Below are 18,550 nucleotides of genomic sequence, written 5' to 3'. Positions count from 1 at the left end.
GACATTTAAATTTTAAATGTTGAAACGCACGCCACGAAAACAACTCATCCGCCTCTAGGGTTAGGGTTAAAAACCAAAAGTTCAAGTTTCATAATATTCTCTTTTGTAGAATCTTTTTTCTTTTGGAGTGGCGGGGGGCTAACGTTTTGGTGGGGCCCATCTGGACAAGCTCTGATTGATTTGCCTCTTCAAAAACTATCTCCACTACATGCTACGATGGTAACTTCTCACACCCCCCCCCCCCCATTTTATGTTATCACAAAAGTCCATCAATTAATTGCGATGCCAAGTTTAGCAACTCTAGCACTGTCTAAAATAAGAGAACATTTCCTTATGCTGCATGGGCATTGTGACATCAATTGGATGTGGCCTATTTTTTTAGCAGTTCAACGTTTTCAATTAGACCAAGGGTCAGTTAAATTACCTGTATTCTTTTTAGTCTTGTAATATAGATTAAGCCTCCTAGTCTGCACACTAAAATTTCTGAGGCAATGAAAGTCATTACTCATGCAATGAAAATCTTAACAAAAAAGCCAGCTCACCATTTTCAATATTTGCTCCATGAATGAATGACTTGTTTTGTTTCTTATGCTCCTAAGGTGAATACTTAGTTAACTTTATAAGAATTTTCAAAGTTTAACTTTTGAATAACAAAATCCTTTTGTGTGAGTCCCCCCTGTCAACTCATCACCATTTAAAACTGAATGGCATGCTTAGAAACAAATGCAAGACAAAAATTAAATTTCCTGACATTTTAATTCAGAAAACAAATCATATGCTTAAATCAAAAGCATAATACACTCATAAACAAATAAATAAAGGAATTTTTTTTAGTTTGAGTATAACACAATCCAAAAAATCCATGTATCAAACATTTGGAACATTATAAGAAATGACAATACATAAAAACAAAACAGGTTGTGCCCTCCTTTAGAACATACATATCAGAGCAAGCCAATGGAAGACTTGAATACACAAGAATGTTTCAAGTGTCCAGTCTGGTTACAGCTCTCAATCAAATGTGGGGATGGTCTGGATATTAGTGCCATAATTGGTAATAGACTGACATAACTGGTAATAGACTGACATTACTGGTAATAGACTGACATAACTGGTAATAGACTGACATAACTGGTAATAGACTGACATAACTGGTAATAGACTGAATTGTTAAGGGAGTATTCCATGGGCCAGTAACATTGACAACTCATAACTTATTTTATTTTATGAGAATTACTGGTTTAGCTAGAGTGAACATTTTTTGGAGAAGCTAGACAAGTTGTATACATCAACCCCCCCCCCCCCCCCCCCCCCCCCCCCAACAGTATGGTTAAAAATAATATTTCACTTTACATTGACAAAAATCAGTAAAAACCAATTCATGTCTGACAGACAACAGCAGTAACTAACAGAAAGAAGAATAATATACCAGTCCTGTCACATACAAATAAAAAATGAGCAAAGTTTAAATTTGATAAACAAAACAGAAAAATCCAGAAATTTGTTAAAAAGATTACACAGCAGGAAATTTGAAATCAAAAGAAAACAAGAGGGATAACTCCGCCTCCCAAATTTAACAAAAATATTACATATGACCAACAATAACATCTTTGTTGTGGGAAGAGTTATACTCAAATTTAATTTAAAGCATCGTCAATAATTAACGTTTCCTGAGACCTGTATGGTAATAAAGCAGCTGAAATACTCATGTACACTCAAACTCATTAATTTTTTAATTCGGTTTCAAAATTTTGATCTCTGCTACATTACAGTGAAGAAGTGGCTACACTGAATACTCTTTTCAACAACTAAATTTAAAACATTGTATGTTTGGATTGTACATAATCAATTAAATTTTGGTCAATTAAGAAACCTCTGGAATTAAAGATCTTTAACCAGGGTATGTTCGGTTAATCAACCACATAAAATAAAGATCTTCAACCAGATCATGCCAACTGGCTGGAGCGTGCCCAACATCATTTGTGTAGGATTTCAAAGAGAAATTTTTAGACTAGCATTATAACCATTGGCAATTAATAAACAGGAATTGGTACATGTATTTCATAATCATTGTCTGTAAGGCCATTTAAAAAATATTTGTAATGATTGTATTAAAATAATGCTGTAAACTAATCTCTATAACTGTCACAGCCAAAAATAAAGATAAAATTAAGGACATTTTAAAATGTGGCTAAAATCTCCATTTGATCTATTTTGATGTCTTTTGTCTATGCTGACACATAGGTTTCTATTTTACTCACTTCCTTGAGGACAAGTTATATGGGAACATGGTTCAGTCTAAACACATGACAACTCAAACTTACAACTTTTGTCACATCTCAACCTTACAACATTTGTCACATCTCAACCTTACAACTTTTGTCACATCTCAACCTTACAACTTTTGTCACAACTCAAACTTACAACTTTTGTCACAACTCAACCTTACTTTTGTCACATCTCAACCTTACAACTTTTGTCACAACTCAGCCTTACTTTTGTCACATCTCAACCTTACAACTTTTGTCACAACTCAAACTTACAACTTTTGTCACAACTCAACCTTACAACTTTTGTCACAACTCAACCTTACTTTTGTCACATCTCAACCTTACAACTTTTGTCACAACTCAAACTTACAACTTTTGTCACAACTCAACCTTACTTTTGTCACAACTCAACTGTACAACTTTTTTCACATCACAACCTTACAACTTTTGTCACATCTCAACCTTACAACTTTTGTCACATCTCAACCTTACAACTTTTGTCACAACTCAACCTTACTTTTGTCACATCTCAACCTTACAACTTTTGTCACATCTCAACCTTACAACTTTTGTCACATCTCAACCTTACAACTTTTGTCACAACTCAACCTTACTTTTGTCACATCTCAACCTTACAACTTTTGTCACATCTCAACCTTACAACTTTTGTCACAACTCAACCTTACTTTTGTCACATCACAACCTTACAACTTTTGTCACATCTCAACCTTACAACTTATGTCACATATCAACCTTACAACTTTTGTCACAACTCAACCTTACAACGTTTGTCACAAATCAACCTTACAACTTTTGTCACATCTCAACCTTACAACTTTTGTCACATCTCAACCGTACAACTTTTGTCACATCTTACAACTTTTGTCAGAACTCAGCCTTACAACTTTTGTCACATCTCAACCGTACAACTTTTGTCACATCTCGACCGTACAACTTTTGTCACATCTTACAACTTTTGTCACATTTCAACCTCACAAGTACACTACAAAATGAATGTTCTGTCAGTCATTTAAAAAAGTAGTGAGCCAAAATTTGTCTGGCCCCATTCAACACTGGCATCCAAGCATCTGGACTGTCACTTACAACTAGGGGATATGTACATGTGTGTCATCTTACTTACATCATGGATCACAAGCTTTCTATCATACACAACATGGACCACAAAATGAGCTAAAGATCTGTCACATGGTATAGGGAATCTGTACAAACTAATTTACAATATAACATGTACCAAACAAATATTAAACACTGTGTGTGTATATATCTAGATTTTATAAAATAAATATTCAATATCTCGCTGAAAAAAGAACCTGTGTCGCAGAAATGAGCAAAAGATTAACAATAAACTCTTTCAAGAAAAATCAGGTTTAGGTATTGTTAATAACTTGAATGATTTTTTAAAAATTTAATAGGCACATCTTGAGTTAATCTGCCAGTAGAGAAAATCAGGAATTAAGTGTTTTGTTTCAGCTAACAGTGGACACAGTCACATGCCACTGGTTGTTTTATCCATCAATAAATAAGGTGAAGACACCTGGACTAGTCCGAGTCGGAAAGCACAATGACATCTCCACTTTTCTTCTTACTGACAACTCTAGCGTCAGGTCTGTCACTGTGTTTACTGACAACTCTAGCATCAGGTCTGTCATTGTGTTTACTGACAACTCTAGCGTCAGGTCTGTCATTGTGTTTACTGACAACTCTAGCGTCAGGTCTGTCATTGTGTTTACTGACAACTCTAGCGTCAGGTCTGTCACTATGTTTACTGACAACTCTAGTGTCAGGTCTGTCACTGTGTTTTGATGAGGCCGGACTTAGACTGGTCACAGAAAGTATCCGAGGGGAGGGAAACTTCTCACTTTGATTCTTGCTGCCATGTCTGACTGGCGTTGTGCTTTGTTTTGTCCTGGAACCCCCCTCATCCTCACCATCAGAATCATCCAGAATTATTTCAGTGCCATCCAGATTTTTAACTGGAGTTCTGGAAGAGGGGACTGTTGTACCACCTCTAGGTCTGTAGGGTGGGGGTTGCGGGCCAGGCCGAGCAGAGTTTCTGTAAGATGACGGCCCCTGCCTTTGTTGAGTGTAAGGTGGGATGACGTGTGAAGCGGGACTCTGCCTACTTGATTGAGCATGGAACACCTGGCCCCGTCTATCAAAGTTCTTCTGCCTGTAGGACAAGCTCTCTGTATTCGAGTTGATCTTGGGTATGGGCACCCTGGGGTTGAGGCTGGGAATTGTGTGAGATGATGGGGCTGAGGGTTGGTGTCTGGGCCGTGAACCCAAAGAACTTGGAGCAAACGGAGAAAAGCTGGAAGTTGCAGGCTTGATGCTGCCAGGGAAGTTATTCAAGCGAGAAGAATTATTGACAAACCCGCCTTGTGTTGACCTGAAGGGACGCATCACAGATGTACTGTTTTTAAACCTCAATATGTTGGAGTTATTACCTCGGTTACTTATGGGGGTAGAGGTGACCATTGGTTTAAACTTTAAACCTTGTGTGGGGGACAGGAGGCCTGATGGGCCTCTGTTGGCCAGAGCCCTGTTGGATGGGCCCATGCGTAATGCCGCTCCTGAGGTTGAGGGTTTCAAGTTTTCAGCCACCACCAACACGTCATCATCTTCAGCAGCTGATGGCTTGGCTGGCAGCTTCCCACCTGCTGGGATCTCTTTGTAAACTGAGCTGATCAGGTCCTTGATGAAATCATCAGTAACCAGTTCCTTCAGCCTTTTGGCAGAAGGTTCCTTTAGTTCAACTTCAGTTTTTTTCAACTCGTTGACCTTCTTGTTTTCAGAGGTCCCACTGGCAGAAGTTTCGCGGTGTCGTTTAACACCTTTACCAGAGTGAAGAGAGTTAGGTGGTGATGGGCTGAGCTGTGCTACAGCGAGACCGTGACCATCCAGCTTCTGACGTTTAGGGAGAGGTTCTGCCGCTTCTGTGTTTATTATCTCAAGCTCAGGGCTCTCGTCATCAGCATTGTTTGATTCAACTGGTGCGTCTGTCTCCTCCACATCACTCTCAATGTCTTTGTGATTTCGCTTGGAAACTTGTCCATACTTGACAGAATGGGAACCAGGACTAGAAGGCAATGAGTTAGCTGGAGAGGTGGTTTTTTCTACAGTCTCACATTCCATGTCCAGGGGAGCCAAGTCTTCAGGGGTCTTGGCTTCATCATTGTTTACATCCAAGTTGCTCTTCACTGTGTCGTCTTCTTTAAGCACTTTAGGGGAGGTGTTGGCAGTTTTAATGGCCCCAAGCATGGCGGGATCTTTGAGAAAATTGTCCACTAATTTTCTGTCATCTTCTTTAGTTTTCACACTTAATCTGGTACCCCTGGCGGAACATAATTCTTCCACTATTTCTACTTCATCTTCATCACTCTCATCTACTTTATTACTTTCTTTATTTATTTCCTTGTCTTTGGAATGTAGAGAAACACTATCCTCAGTGTTGACAACGTTCTCTGTGTCCTTATTCACATCTCTGCCTGGTGACTGACTGCTCCCCCTGACAACCTCTCCCTCCTTGCTTAGACCAGTTACAGCTGATTCTATCTCTGGACTTGCTGCCTGCTCAACATCTGCTGGTGTTGTCTGTAATGCTGTGTCTTCTTGCCTTGATCCTATTGGACTGTCATCAACAGGGGGTGTGGCTGTTGGACTGTCACCTACAGGGGGTGTGTCTGTTGGACTGCCACCAACAGGGGGTGTGGCTGTTGGACTGTCATCTACAGGGGGTGTGTCTGTTGGACTGACAGAAGCTGGGGGTGTGTCTGGGGAAACTTGGTCTGCAACAGAGTCCCCGTTCTGAAGTATTTGTTCACAGATCTGGCTGATAGATTTAAAGATATCCTCCACACTAACTTCCTCCACCTGCCTGGAACTCTTGGACTCAGCAGGGCTGTGACCAGTGCCAGAAGGTGCTTGACTTCCAACATCAGAGGCAACACACGGTGATGCTGGCTTGAGTTCACTAGAAGGTTGGACCTGTCTTTCTTTTCCTCTGTTGTCATCTATTGGAGAACTGGTATCCACCTCCAGCACGGTACGACTAAGTTGGGTTTCTTCAGTACAGGCTATGTCTTTCTCAGACTGGGCGTTCAGGTGACTGTTTGCACTGTCCTCAACCAAAGAGAATAAGGAGGGGAAAGATTCCACTTCATCAGCTGGGCTCTCATTAGTTGGCTCATTCTCATTAGTTGGCTCATTCTCATTAGCTGGCTCATTCTCATTAGTTGGCTCATTCTCATTAGCTGGCTCATTCTCATTAGTTGGCTCATCAACTGGGCTCTTATTAGTTGGCTCATTCTCATTAATTGGCTCATTAACTGGACTCTCATTAGTTGGCTCATTAACTGGGCTCTCATTAGTTGTCTCATTCTCATCAGTTGGCTCATCAAGTGGGTTCTTGTTAGTTGGCTCATCAACTGGGCTCTTGTTAGTTGGCTCATCAACTGGGCTTATGTTAGTTGGCTCATCAAGTGGGCTCTTGTTAGTTGGTTCATCAAGTGGGCTCTTGTTAGTTGGCTCATCAAGTGGGCTCATGTTAGTTGGCTCATCAAGTGGGCTCTTGTTAGTTGGCTCATCAAGAGGGCTATCTTTAGTTGGCTCATCAACTAGGCTTGTGTTAGTTGGCTCATCAAGTGGGCTCTTGTTAGTTGGCTCATCAAGTGAGCTCTTGTTAGTTGCCTTATCAAGCGGGCTCTTGTTAGTTGGCTCATTAAGTGGGCCCTTGTTAGTTGGCTCATCAACTGGGCTCTTGTTAGTTGGCTCATCAAGTGGGTTCTTGTTAGTTGGCTCATTAAGTGGGCCCTTGTTAGTTGGCTCATCAACTGGGCTCTTGTTAGTTGGCTCATCAACTAGGCTCTTGTTAGTTGGCTCATCTACTGGGCTTTTATCAGATGGCTCATCAAGTAATCCGTCCAGGGATTCTTCTATCTCAATAACTGGCACTGATGGAGCTTTGACTTGGGTTGTTTTGATGACAGGGTTGCCAGTGTGGCTGTCAGATTCTTCAATCTCCTTAGCAGATGATCTTTCTGTTAACTGTTCAAGGGCAATAACTGTGTTACACCCAGCAGTTACCTCCCCTGCACACACAGGTTTTATTCCAGCTTCCTCAGGAAAATCAACCTTACAGGTTTCCACTTCATCCACCTTTTTTTCAACATCAGGTGAGTCAACGTTATAGATTTCAACCTCTTTTTCAACATTGGTACAATTTTCAACAACTGCCATTTCAACATTTGATGTGTTAGTACAGCTTTCAACTGCCTTCTTTTCTTCAGCGTTCAGTGTGTCATTACAACTTTCAACAGTTTCCTTTTCAGCTTCAGGTGAATCAACACAAATACTTTCAACATTTGTTTCAACACTAGTTGCGTCAGTACAGCTTACAACAGCCAGGGGAGGGCTGTCGTCAAACAGGTCTGGTGTTTTTGGAGAATCAACAAACACATTATGTTGAACCCTCTCAGATGCCTTCATTCTGTCCTTTGGTGGATTCAGACTTCCACCTCTGTCTTCATCCTCCCTGCTTGTCTGAGCCTGGCCGCCCCTATAGCTGGCACTTCCATTCTGAGCCTGGCCATCCCTGTAGCTGGCACTACCATTAGCGCCTGCCCCCACCACTGAGCTGAGCTTACAACACAGACCAGCATTCTCCTGAGCCACAGCATCTTTCACACTGTTTATTATGTCAAGCTGCATCAAATCATCAGCCTCAGCACAGTCTATTTCAATAATATCCTCACTCAACATGTCCTCCCCTTCATGCTGTGCATCAGCACTGGCTAAGTTATCCAGCACCGCTTTCTCTCTGACAGCCACACTGGATCTGCTGGCCAAGTTATCCAGCGCAACTTTCTCACTGGATCTGCTGGCTTTCTTCCCCTGGTTTCTCTCTTCAGGCTGGTGAGCCACACTTTTAAAAAACCCATTACGCGCTGGATGAGCAAGACTAGCAGATGGCACATCCTGGCTGCCTTCATCAATAACAATGACACAATCATCAGTGTCCTTGCCAGATTTAGCAGCGGGTGTGGGTGGGGCTTTGATGCTTGCTGGCCTGGTTTCCTCTAGCACGTCATCTATCTCTATAACTGAGTCATCATTTGCTATGGTCAGCTTGGGGGTTGAGACCATTTTTTGCTCTGGACTTTTCCCAGAAACATGACCCTGAAGATCCACTTTGCAACTTTCAGCATGCTGCTCATGGACAAGTTTATCCGCATGTGGTATCATGGCTTTAGGATATTGTTTACTAGGGGATGTACTGATGGATTTTCCTTTCACAGATGGGTTTTCAATTTTCTCAGAAGAGTTACAAGAAAGTGAAGTAGACTGTTCATGTTCCACAGCTGTGGCCTTGTCTTTGGCATGGTCAGGTGTTAAACAAGGTGCATCTGGTGCGGAGACCACAATACAGTCAGCATCTGTGCTGGAACTGCGTGTGGCATTGTCTTTGGTATGGTCAGGTGTTAAACAAGGTGCATCTGGTGCGGAGACCACAATACAGTCAGCATCTGTGCTGGAACTGCGTGTGGCATTGTCTTTGGTATGGTCAGGTGTTAAACAAGGTGCATCTGGTGCGGAGACCACAATACAATCTGCATCTGTACTGGAACTCCGAACAGATTTTTTGGGACCATCACTAACACTAACAGTCTTTGAAGGGTTTCTTCCAGCTGACTTTTCATGCACTGCCAAGTCCAAAAATTCAGTGCTTTTCCTAATATCTTTAGACTTGTGTACTGTTTGAGGTTTGACTTTAGATTTGCTAGCACTCGCCAGATCCAAGACCCTGGAGATGGATGAAGCGGTGTGGTCAGAAAATTGAGGATGCCCTTTGAAGTGGGTGGGGGTCAGCACATCTAGTCCACTGGGGTTGTGGTCTGGCCATTGAGCCTGTTTTGGGCTTTTAGGAGAAGTCTTAATGTTAAACTTGGAGACCGGGCGATCGGCATCTGACTCTCTGTCAGAGTCATCAAAGCTACTTCCTAATGAGATGACGCTTACAGGGGAGGGCAGGTTTGAGCCTTCGGAGTCACTCTCCGAAACACTGCTCTCTATCACCATGATGTCCTCATCATCTTCATCATCGTCTTCATGGCTGGAATCACTCGACTGGTCGTCTGTGTCTTCAGCATTTTCCTTGGCAATCTCCTCATAACTTATTATGGACACGTCGTCATCATCCTGCCCTGTGGTCAGGTCGTCATCATCATGAATCCTCTCAGCCTTGGGTTTAACAGCAGGGAGAGGCAGCACTTTGCGCGCCGTAAACTTCAAGTTGGGCTTACTTCTCAACAGCGCTAACTTTTTCTCCTCCTCTTCACAAAGTTTTTTAACATCCAAGGTAGGAATGGAACCCAGTTCTTTATTAAAAGAATTCAGTAAGCTTCTTCTAGTGTCGTGGGCCTCTAACTTTGCTGGACTATCCTCAATAGTAATGACATCTTTTTCAAGAGTTCCATGCTGGTTTATGCTTGATGCAAAAGGGCTCAGCCCCAGAGCTTTAACAAAGGAATCAACAGCTGGGGGTTCACTGTCTCCCAGGTACAGGTTTTCCCCCAGCTTCAAGTCATAGGGGTTGTACTTTGGCTTGCTGGTACCAAGTGATGCTGGTACCTCACCTGATTCTTGGGGTACAACATTCTTTTCTTTTGAAAGCTTTTCTTCTTCCACAGCCACTTTGCTAGTGCCTAGTACAAAAAAAGAAAATATGTATGACTGAGTTGAGTTATAATTAGAACTGGTGCTTAGAGTAGCTGTATTAGATATGGAGTTAATGATGATGTATAATGGCTATAGTGCTGGTGGAGATTACAGAACACAAGAAATATGATTGAAAAGTTCAGGGATTTTTTAGGGACTTGTTACAAATGTTTAAAAGGAAGAACAATCTTTAAAAAAACTTCTTTTAACATTTCATCAATGAAATCAAAGCCAGTTTACAAATGTAGTGTCAAAGATCCCCTTTGTTAGAAACAAATAGCCACCTCATGCAACATGGTTTGACAGGCACATCAAAACTGCAAATCAAACAACTTCATTATAAGACAACTGATAGGCTGAAGAGCTCAATCAAGATTAGATAGGTGCTAAGATCATGACTTATTCCAAGTTGTACATGAGCAATCACCTAATTTATTCAAATTTTTTTGCCTGGTTCAAACATGGATAAAAGTTAACATTAAAATATAAGCACATTATGGAAAATTATGAAACCACTGAGACAGTAATTGACTGTATTTTATGCTTGTCCTGTGTGTGTTCACTTTGAACTATAAAAGAAAATGATAAGCTTACTTACTGTCAGGAGAATGAGTTCTGTGAAACTTTCTTTTTAGTTTGCCCTCATCATCCTCACCCTCAGAACAATCCCTGTATTTATCTTTATTTACAGTTTCTTCCACAGCCTCATCATTGCTATCCTCATCTTCTTTATCATCCTCATCTTCTTCATCTTCCCTCTCATATTGCAATTTGGTGTATTTGGCAATCACCTGAAAAGGTAAGACACATGGGAATAGAGTTTAGCTTTAGCTGTGTGCGATGTCATGCCAAAATTTTAAAATTAGAATTGTGCTGACTGGGTCTTCTCTTCAACTGTCCATCTTTTAAATGTGTAACAACAAACTAGGGCAGCAGATGTCGACTAGGAACAAAACGACTTAATAACTTAAGCCAGCCATTACCATTGTACCCTAAACCAGAATATGTTATTTATTTGACGTCATTTGGGCTTTCAAATTGCATTAACAAAGTTGGTGGGGAAGGGGAGGGAGAATGAAATATGTACATAAAGTCTCATGGCAGAGTGCAACTGGTTGATGGAACAAATTTGCTATGGGCGGTACCAACCTGGTCCAAATTGGAGCGAGCTATTTTCCTGTTGCTGTCCAATTTTCTTCTAAGCTCTTGGTCAGTCAGATATGGGTCAACACCACTCCTGTACAATGTAACAAAAGTGTAAATCAAGTTTTAACATCATGCTAAATTTAACTGAAATAATTTAGCTCTTCTCTTGTTTTCAATTTTAAATTATGCCTTATAAAATTATATTCTTTTAAAGATGTGCTTCATAATAATGTACGTCTTCAACTGTAAAGAGCCGAGATTTAGATTAATTGTAATTGTTCATGTGAAATGAAATCAAACAGATTAGCTGGAATTAGAAAGAGCCTTATATAAAGTGTTTTAGAATAAATACTGGCAAAAATATTTGAACCAAACTTAACTATTTTGACAGCCAAGCCACATTGCTATTTATGCTTTTGGAATAGAAGTAGCTTGTTATAAAAAATAAGTCAGTATCATATTTTTTTCCACAAACAAGACATGGTCCGAGTCACCTTGAGTTTACTGTTACACTCAGCTGTCCAATTATTTTTGTGGCCAGGTGTAACACCACATTAGCTTTTAAATCAGTTGACCTAGAGCATATATCAAAGCAGGAACAAAGCTATTTGAGATTGGCTGTGATATTATTTTTGTTTTTCCCCAAACAAGCAGTACGTGGTGTGATAATGAGGTCACAAGAGTTGCTACAAGGAGGGGCGGGTTAGTCTAGTCCTAATAGTCGCCTATGCAAGGATGCCAATACTACTTTGAGGTTGCAAAATAAAATAGGAACAGATAGAAACGGTAGATTTCTGTGTGTTATAATACCGAAAAGAAATGCGAATATACTGATTGTACGTTGGACATAATTTCTGTACTGTAGATAAGCATAATACTCAATTTAAATAGGACTGTGTGGCATGCGCATGTGGGTTGTTTGGTGAGAGGTTACTCCCATTTCTTCGCTAATTTTTAAAACTTCTTAAAAAATCAACACAGCCATAACTGAAAATTGACGGAAAATTCATGAGAAACTGAAATTAACTGAAGTAAATTGCAGCTGAAACTGAAAAATTGGATTTCCATTCAAAATCTGAAAAAGTCACATCCCTGAAATAAACATCTTTAAGCTTAAATTAGTATTTATACTTAGGTAAATAGGAATGATTGTGTAACTTAGCTGTTTACAAAGCTGACCTTAATGAATCAGTATGGCGATTGCCAAATGTGGCAATAAAGTCTTGATGGCGCCTCGTCTGAAGCATTTCACCAATGTCAACAAAAGCTTCTCTGGCTGTGTCATTGATCATCATAGCGCTGAAAGAAGAAAAAATACACGTCTTGTTATTTCAAGTTTGTCAGACAAAGCAATTTGAAAGTCATGAATGAAAAAAACTTCAGCAGAAGGAGTATATAAATAATTTCTTTTCTGAACAATGAATTTGTTTTATGATCATATGAACAATGTATAGGGTGGGTTGACTCCATGAGATGACTCATCAACTTGACCCATCATGAAAATGTTAATATCAGCATACTTAAAATAAACTATATGTTTGGGTCTGTAGCTTCATTTATTATGTGATATTGTCATTTTTGATAAGCTTATTGGTTGGCTTGGTACTATATAACAAATACACATGACAGCTACAGGGCTATTAGAATTACCTCATATTCATCTTGTACTTTTTATTGGTGAGTTTTATGATATTTTTTACATCGTAGAAATCAGGAAAGACTTTCTTTCTGTTCAGAAATCTCTCCAGGCGGCGATTGATTTCTTTGTATCGTGTTCCTGCAATACCAAACATTTTAAATCAATAACATAAGAAAGCAATGCTGTAATTTAAATTTGGTAAAAATAAATTGAATAATTAACATGTTAAGAAATTATTAATGACTGATTTTAGCATATTGAATTTTAAATTCTTTGGGATATATTTTGTGTCTTTAACAATTTAATTTAATATTACCTTAATAATGGTGATGAACAATCTTTATAGTTCAGGTTGAATTTAAACTAAAAATATTCATGCTTACCATTAAATTTGATAGTTCTTTCAGTGGGCCTGCCTGTAGAGACAGATCTACTAGTAATTTCACACAATTTGTTCCACGCAGCCACAAACTTTTTCTTCAATTTATCTTCATAGATGTATGAGGATGTTTCATCTTCTAGATCATCAAGAGTCATCTCCCTTGCCTGACATTTTTCTATCTCATTTCTAAGTGACTGTAGGAATAATATATTATTTTCATATTATTTATTTGTTAAGGTTGAAAAATGTATGAGTAGTTCAAAAATATAGTAGCTACACACGAGTAAATGTAGAAATACCTCAAGTAAATGCTCCAGCTTTCTAACATGTCTTTGATTTGGAAGGCCTTTTTCTTTGTCACCTTTGGAGTCTTGGAATTCATCTTCTGAGGGCACCTCACTAGCCATAATCCTGGGAGGACCTTGTTTGTCATCTACTCATTTAAACAAATACTTCTAAGTTACTTCATCATATGATAAGCAAACAGCATGTAATTTATTATTTAGAAAGTGGCTCAAATCCTTGTAATAAATCAGTCTTGACCTATGGGAGTAGTAAAGGTGGCTAGCCACTGTACATGTCCCACTTCACAATGTGCATAGAACTGTGAACTCTAGATAACATTTAACAAAGGTGTTGCCATACAACTTTTCAGTTCCACCTTCTGTAAACATGGTTGAAATATGGTAGCAGGTGTTCACTACTATTGTTGCCACCAACATCTGGTAGAGTACGCCAGGTTGAAAATCCTAGCCTATTATCTTGTCATTTTTAAAGAGGACTCAAACTGTTTCAAAGTATGGTCACAGCGATGAAAAATAGGATGCATTACAGTTGGTTGAAATATAACGTATCACAGTATGGTACCATTTGATATGAGGCTGACTAAACTAAATTAGCAGATCAATATATTTAAATTAAATAATGCTCTAAGATACAATTACTTACCGCTAACAGAGCCCATCTCTCTTTTTTTACTGGGAAACAGTTCGCTGAATCTCCCACTCCCTGTAGCCTTGCTAGTCTCCACAGGGAGAAGTGTACCACGCTTAGGTTCCTTAACGCTGTCACTCTTAACACTGTCCGTCACAGCAGAGGGTGGTACCTGAGTCTCACCATTGGGCTGTTGTGACATTTTATCTAGCCCAGGATTTGGGTCTGGCTGCAGTACATGTTCCTGGTCCTGATTCACTTTTCTTGGATTATGAGAATCTTCATCTGGCTTTACATCACTCAAAGGTTCAGAGTGCAGTATATTAGAATGACTCACACATTTTTCATCCTGAATTTTTAACACAGTACTATCAAGTGTATCTGGGCATGTGTGTGCATCACTTACTTTACCTGGAAACTCATTATTTGAGCTATCTTTTTCTAAGCCATTGCTTACACCAGAGTTTTCTTCAATACTATTTAAGTTTGTTAATTCATCTTTTTCACAAGGAGATATGGCTGAGATGGAGTTGGTAGATGAGGCTTCATTAAGTAAAAAAGCTTCAGATTTCTCTTCCAAGTTTTTTGGTTTATGTGAGAAAGAGCTGTCATCAGTGAGTCTGGATGAGGCTTGAATCACCTGAATATCCGGTGAGCCTGAACAATCAACAAAAAATGTTGACAATTTTCTTCTACCTGCTTCAACACAGCTATCCCTTTTTGCACTTGAAATATCTGAATGAGCATCAGTTTCACTATCAGCAATGTGAATTTCCATTGCATTGTTTACATTGCCATCACTGATAGAACACGAGTTGTCTCTAGCTGTATCCAAATAAACATCCACTGGTGAGGAATAACCATCTGAATCATCAGCCTTAGTGAGGATAACACTGCAGTTCATTATCTTAGGAGGCCTTGGATTGCAGTCAACTTTAGTTCCACTATCAGGGGAAAATGATCTCTTCTTATGCTCAGACAGCTTCTGTGTTTTAAAATATTTGGAAGATGAACTAGCCTTAAGTTCTGTCAGCAGATCTTTTAAATGCACAAACATCCTTGACATTTCGTTCTCCATATTAGTTTGTGTTTCTTTTAACAGCCTCACCATTTTTTCTGAGTTACGGAATTCTTCACTGCAAGCTCTAAATCTTTTTTTGATTAATTCCAAAAATTTCGGATCTTCTCCTTTCAAAGCTTGAGAACAGAAGTTCAGGAACTGAAATAAAAAATGTATTTAACTATAGTTCTGTAAGCTTGTTTTTGTGTTCATTTTGACTCAATGTTTCTTCAAATAAATGGCGAAACTTGAACCAATCAACTGATAGCTAAAAGGTTAAGCAAAAAGTAGTGTGTGTATGTATATATATATATATATATATGCCTGTATATATACATTACAACAATATATATGATAGCCGTTATCATCTAGGCTTTGCTCCAGCCATTTTTATAGCCATGTCTAAATTCAAATAACTGAAACATGAATGCCTGTTTAAATAAATCACTTTATTTATAAAGTAACTTCAAAACAATAATATAAACAATCTCATTTAAATAGGTCAGGCCATATATCACGCATACAGTGTGAGTGTGGCAAAACAAAAAAAGTAAAGAATCCCATTTAGCCTCCACGATCTATTGGGCAGCACAATGCCCAGCTGCCTTTACTTTCTTTAATGTGAGTTAAGTACCCATCAGAGCTGGGCTTAGGGACATTCTACTGACTTAGACCCAGATTTGAACTTGAGGCTTTTGGGTTAGCAGCCTAGTGCTCTAGTGTTTAGGCCATCCCGTCTCATATTGTGTGTCGTAACTTAGCAAAATAAAACTAATAAACTAAGTAGGCCTAAATAAACTACCCTTTTATTTTCATTAGCGATATTTATTTAACTAATTAATTAATAAAGGAATGAAATTACATATTTCCTGCATATTTTATTTTTACTATCAAAGAAACAGCTTTGTTGTTTCAATACCATTCACTCTCCTTCTTGAATCAAAGGTTACACTTCCAACCTTGTTAGTAATATTTGTTTAAGAAATGGGATATGAGATTTATTATTGGACAGTAGTAGTACACTCTGTCGGTAGGCTACTAATAATATGTTTTGATTTTAATGGACACTATTTGTCTATTTTGTCAATCTTTCAACCGGACTGTAGGATGCTAGAAATTTATTATGACACTTAGGCCTACTTAAAATCCCCGAACCACAATTTTGTGTTGATCACTGGAAATTAATGAGAGTTGGCTTACTACAATTAGACTTAGCCAACTTATTAATTACTAATACATGTGAATAGGCCTAGGCCTATATAATTAGGCCTAATTACTATTAATTAGCATAATTAAAATTCATCAAATTAGTCAATAAGAATCAACAAACAATTAGACTGAAAATTAAAAGCATGATACATAATTAAATAAGTAAATGTAGTAATTCATTGATAGATAAGATATATATGTATATATATATATATGTACACGGTTATTGTTTATATGATTTAGATTCAATAGGCCTGGTTAATTTGTTTTGATTTCCGTCACTGTGGTGGTACTCTAAAAAAGTTTGTAATGGTGTAAAGTAGAGGACTGTTGTAGCAGGAGTAGTGTAGGCCTATGTCACGACAGGATATTTTAACTCTTTAAGACAGTAACAACGTTAGCATTTTCAATCACAAGACGGCAAATCCAACCTGCGAGATGCGTAGTCACTTCGTTATTTTGATAAAATTTTGATAGCATCGCACATGATTTTAAAAATATTTTATGATTAATCGGCCTTTTAAATACTTCTGAGACTTCACTATTCTCAGCTTAGAGACTAGAATCTAGAGATCTAGGTCTAGAATCTAGTAAATTCACTATTCTCGTTTGAGTCCATTGTTTCGTTGTAGGCCCCCTATTGAAATTTTAAAAATTACCATACCTCAAGATATGCTTCTTCTGGTGAAAAATCCATTCTTGAAAGTAAATTATAAATCGAAATCTAAATGCTTGATAGAGCCAAGTCTCTAAGTTATTTGATTTTATTCATCTAAAAATATTCATTACAAATAATAGATCTAGATCTAAATATGTAAACATTTCCCACAGCAGAGGAAAACATACAGCGCCATTTTTAGACAACGATACTTTTTCCGGTGCAAAATATATAGATATCTATATTAAAAAATGAACGCAATAAGCTAGCGAAACAAATATTTTAAAGAGCGCGCGACGGAGCGGAGGTCCAAGTACAAATATCATTAGACAATAATTTTATAGGCCCTTGTGTGACGGTATTTATTTATTGAGCGCTTTTCTTTTGTTGACAATCTTTTGAGGAAAAAAAAGACCTTATAGAATTAGGTCAAGAATTATATAGCCCCTGGCAGGGCCGGCGCTACCTATAAGGCGAACAAGGCGGTCGCCTAGGGCGCTATCCATGGGGGGGGGGGGGGGGCGCAAAAATGTGTAATTTCCAATAGTACCTAATAATGAATAACTGGAAGAAACTCTGGCTACTGTAAAGCTAGCGTAAGCAAGGCATAGGGGCCCAAGGAAAATAGGGGCCCTTTTTCCCTCTTTAAAGAAAATAATTTATTATAACTTTTACACTGTAACTTTTATAGTTCTTTTATTAAAATAATTTTAAAAAGAAAATGAAAATCCAGTTTCTTTTCTACAAAAGTTCCAAAAAGGCCCCCAGACCTTTCTAACTGTAGAGGTAGTGACATTCAGTGTATGAGGGGGGGGGGGGGTGTTCGCATTGGGCTCATCGTCGGTATTAATAACACTTACAGGCCGGAAAAGCCGTTGAAAGAATTAGAATATATATAAACTTGACCATTGACTTTTGTGAGATGAGCATCCTCTCCCCCCCCCCCCCCCCCCCCCCCCCCGCTGTGGACAGTGTTTTCACACCAAGCTAAGTCCAACATTTGTCAATGTTTTTCTACTAGTTTTAATCTTAATGAGAATTTTTTTTTGCTGATCTAATTTATTTTTAATAAAGTTTCTCAGCACCTGGGGTCAGTTGATTGGGCTTCCTGCAATGGCCAAACTGCACAGGTGCACCAGCCGACGCCCCGGGTTCTCCCGTGAGCACTACGGCACATATACTTGTTTTAATGAGCGCCATGCCATAGGGATACGGAGGGCTACAATAATCAATGACAATAAAATAAAGGGTGTCCTCCAGCGCCCCGACAATAGTAGCCTATTCGGGCGCCCCATTATGATGGTGTTATGAAACAAATTGTAGATATGCCCTTTGGTCTGTAACTTAGCCATTCTTATTATCGAGCATACAAAAGCAGCTAAAATGGATCTCAAGGAAAATATTAATCATTGCAAACTTGAAAGAAAGATAACAACAAATCGAAATAAATCATCAGCAACTTTTTAAAAATTGTGTTTGGTTAGTGCCGTCCCAAGGATCGGTATCACCCTGTACG

General features: G+C 38.8%; 1 protein-coding gene across 3 annotated transcripts; it reads right to left on the bottom strand.

Annotated features, from left to right (window-relative positions):
- Window positions 1–1,337: 1,337 nt before the first annotated feature.
- Window positions 1,338–17,226, bottom strand: LOC131957203 (uncharacterized). Of its 3 annotated transcripts, none has more exons than XR_009389039.1 (10): window positions 17,041–17,226; window positions 14,123–15,326; window positions 13,474–13,607; window positions 13,176–13,368; window positions 12,804–12,930; window positions 12,333–12,452; window positions 11,157–11,244; window positions 10,606–10,798; window positions 2,902–9,994; window positions 1,338–2,854 (listed from the first exon to the last, which is right to left on the bottom strand). XR_009389039.1 is itself a non-coding variant. In XM_059321936.1 (9 exons), the coding sequence occupies exons 1-9, from the start codon at window positions 17,071–17,073 to the stop codon at window positions 3,831–3,833; spliced, it is 8,256 nt and encodes a 2,751-aa protein (XP_059177919.1). In that variant the 5' UTR covers window positions 17,074–17,226; the 3' UTR covers window positions 1,338–3,830. The 3 variants fall into 3 exon arrangements, 1 of the variants encoding a protein (XP_059177919.1); XR_009389040.1 differs by having other exon boundaries at window positions 1,338–3,098; window positions 3,262–9,994; XM_059321936.1 differs by having other exon boundaries at window positions 1,338–9,994.
- Window positions 17,227–18,550: the final 1,324 nt, after the last annotated feature.

This window comes from Physella acuta, unplaced genomic scaffold (assembly GCF_028476545.2).
Source record: "Physella acuta isolate Inbredline_101_S28 unplaced genomic scaffold, ASM2847654v3 ptg001221l, whole genome shotgun sequence".
Lineage (NCBI taxonomy): Eukaryota > Metazoa > Mollusca > Gastropoda > Physidae > Physella > Physella acuta.
The sequence above is the reverse complement of the archived record's forward strand: the minus strand, read 5'-3'. Positions and strand labels throughout refer to the sequence as shown.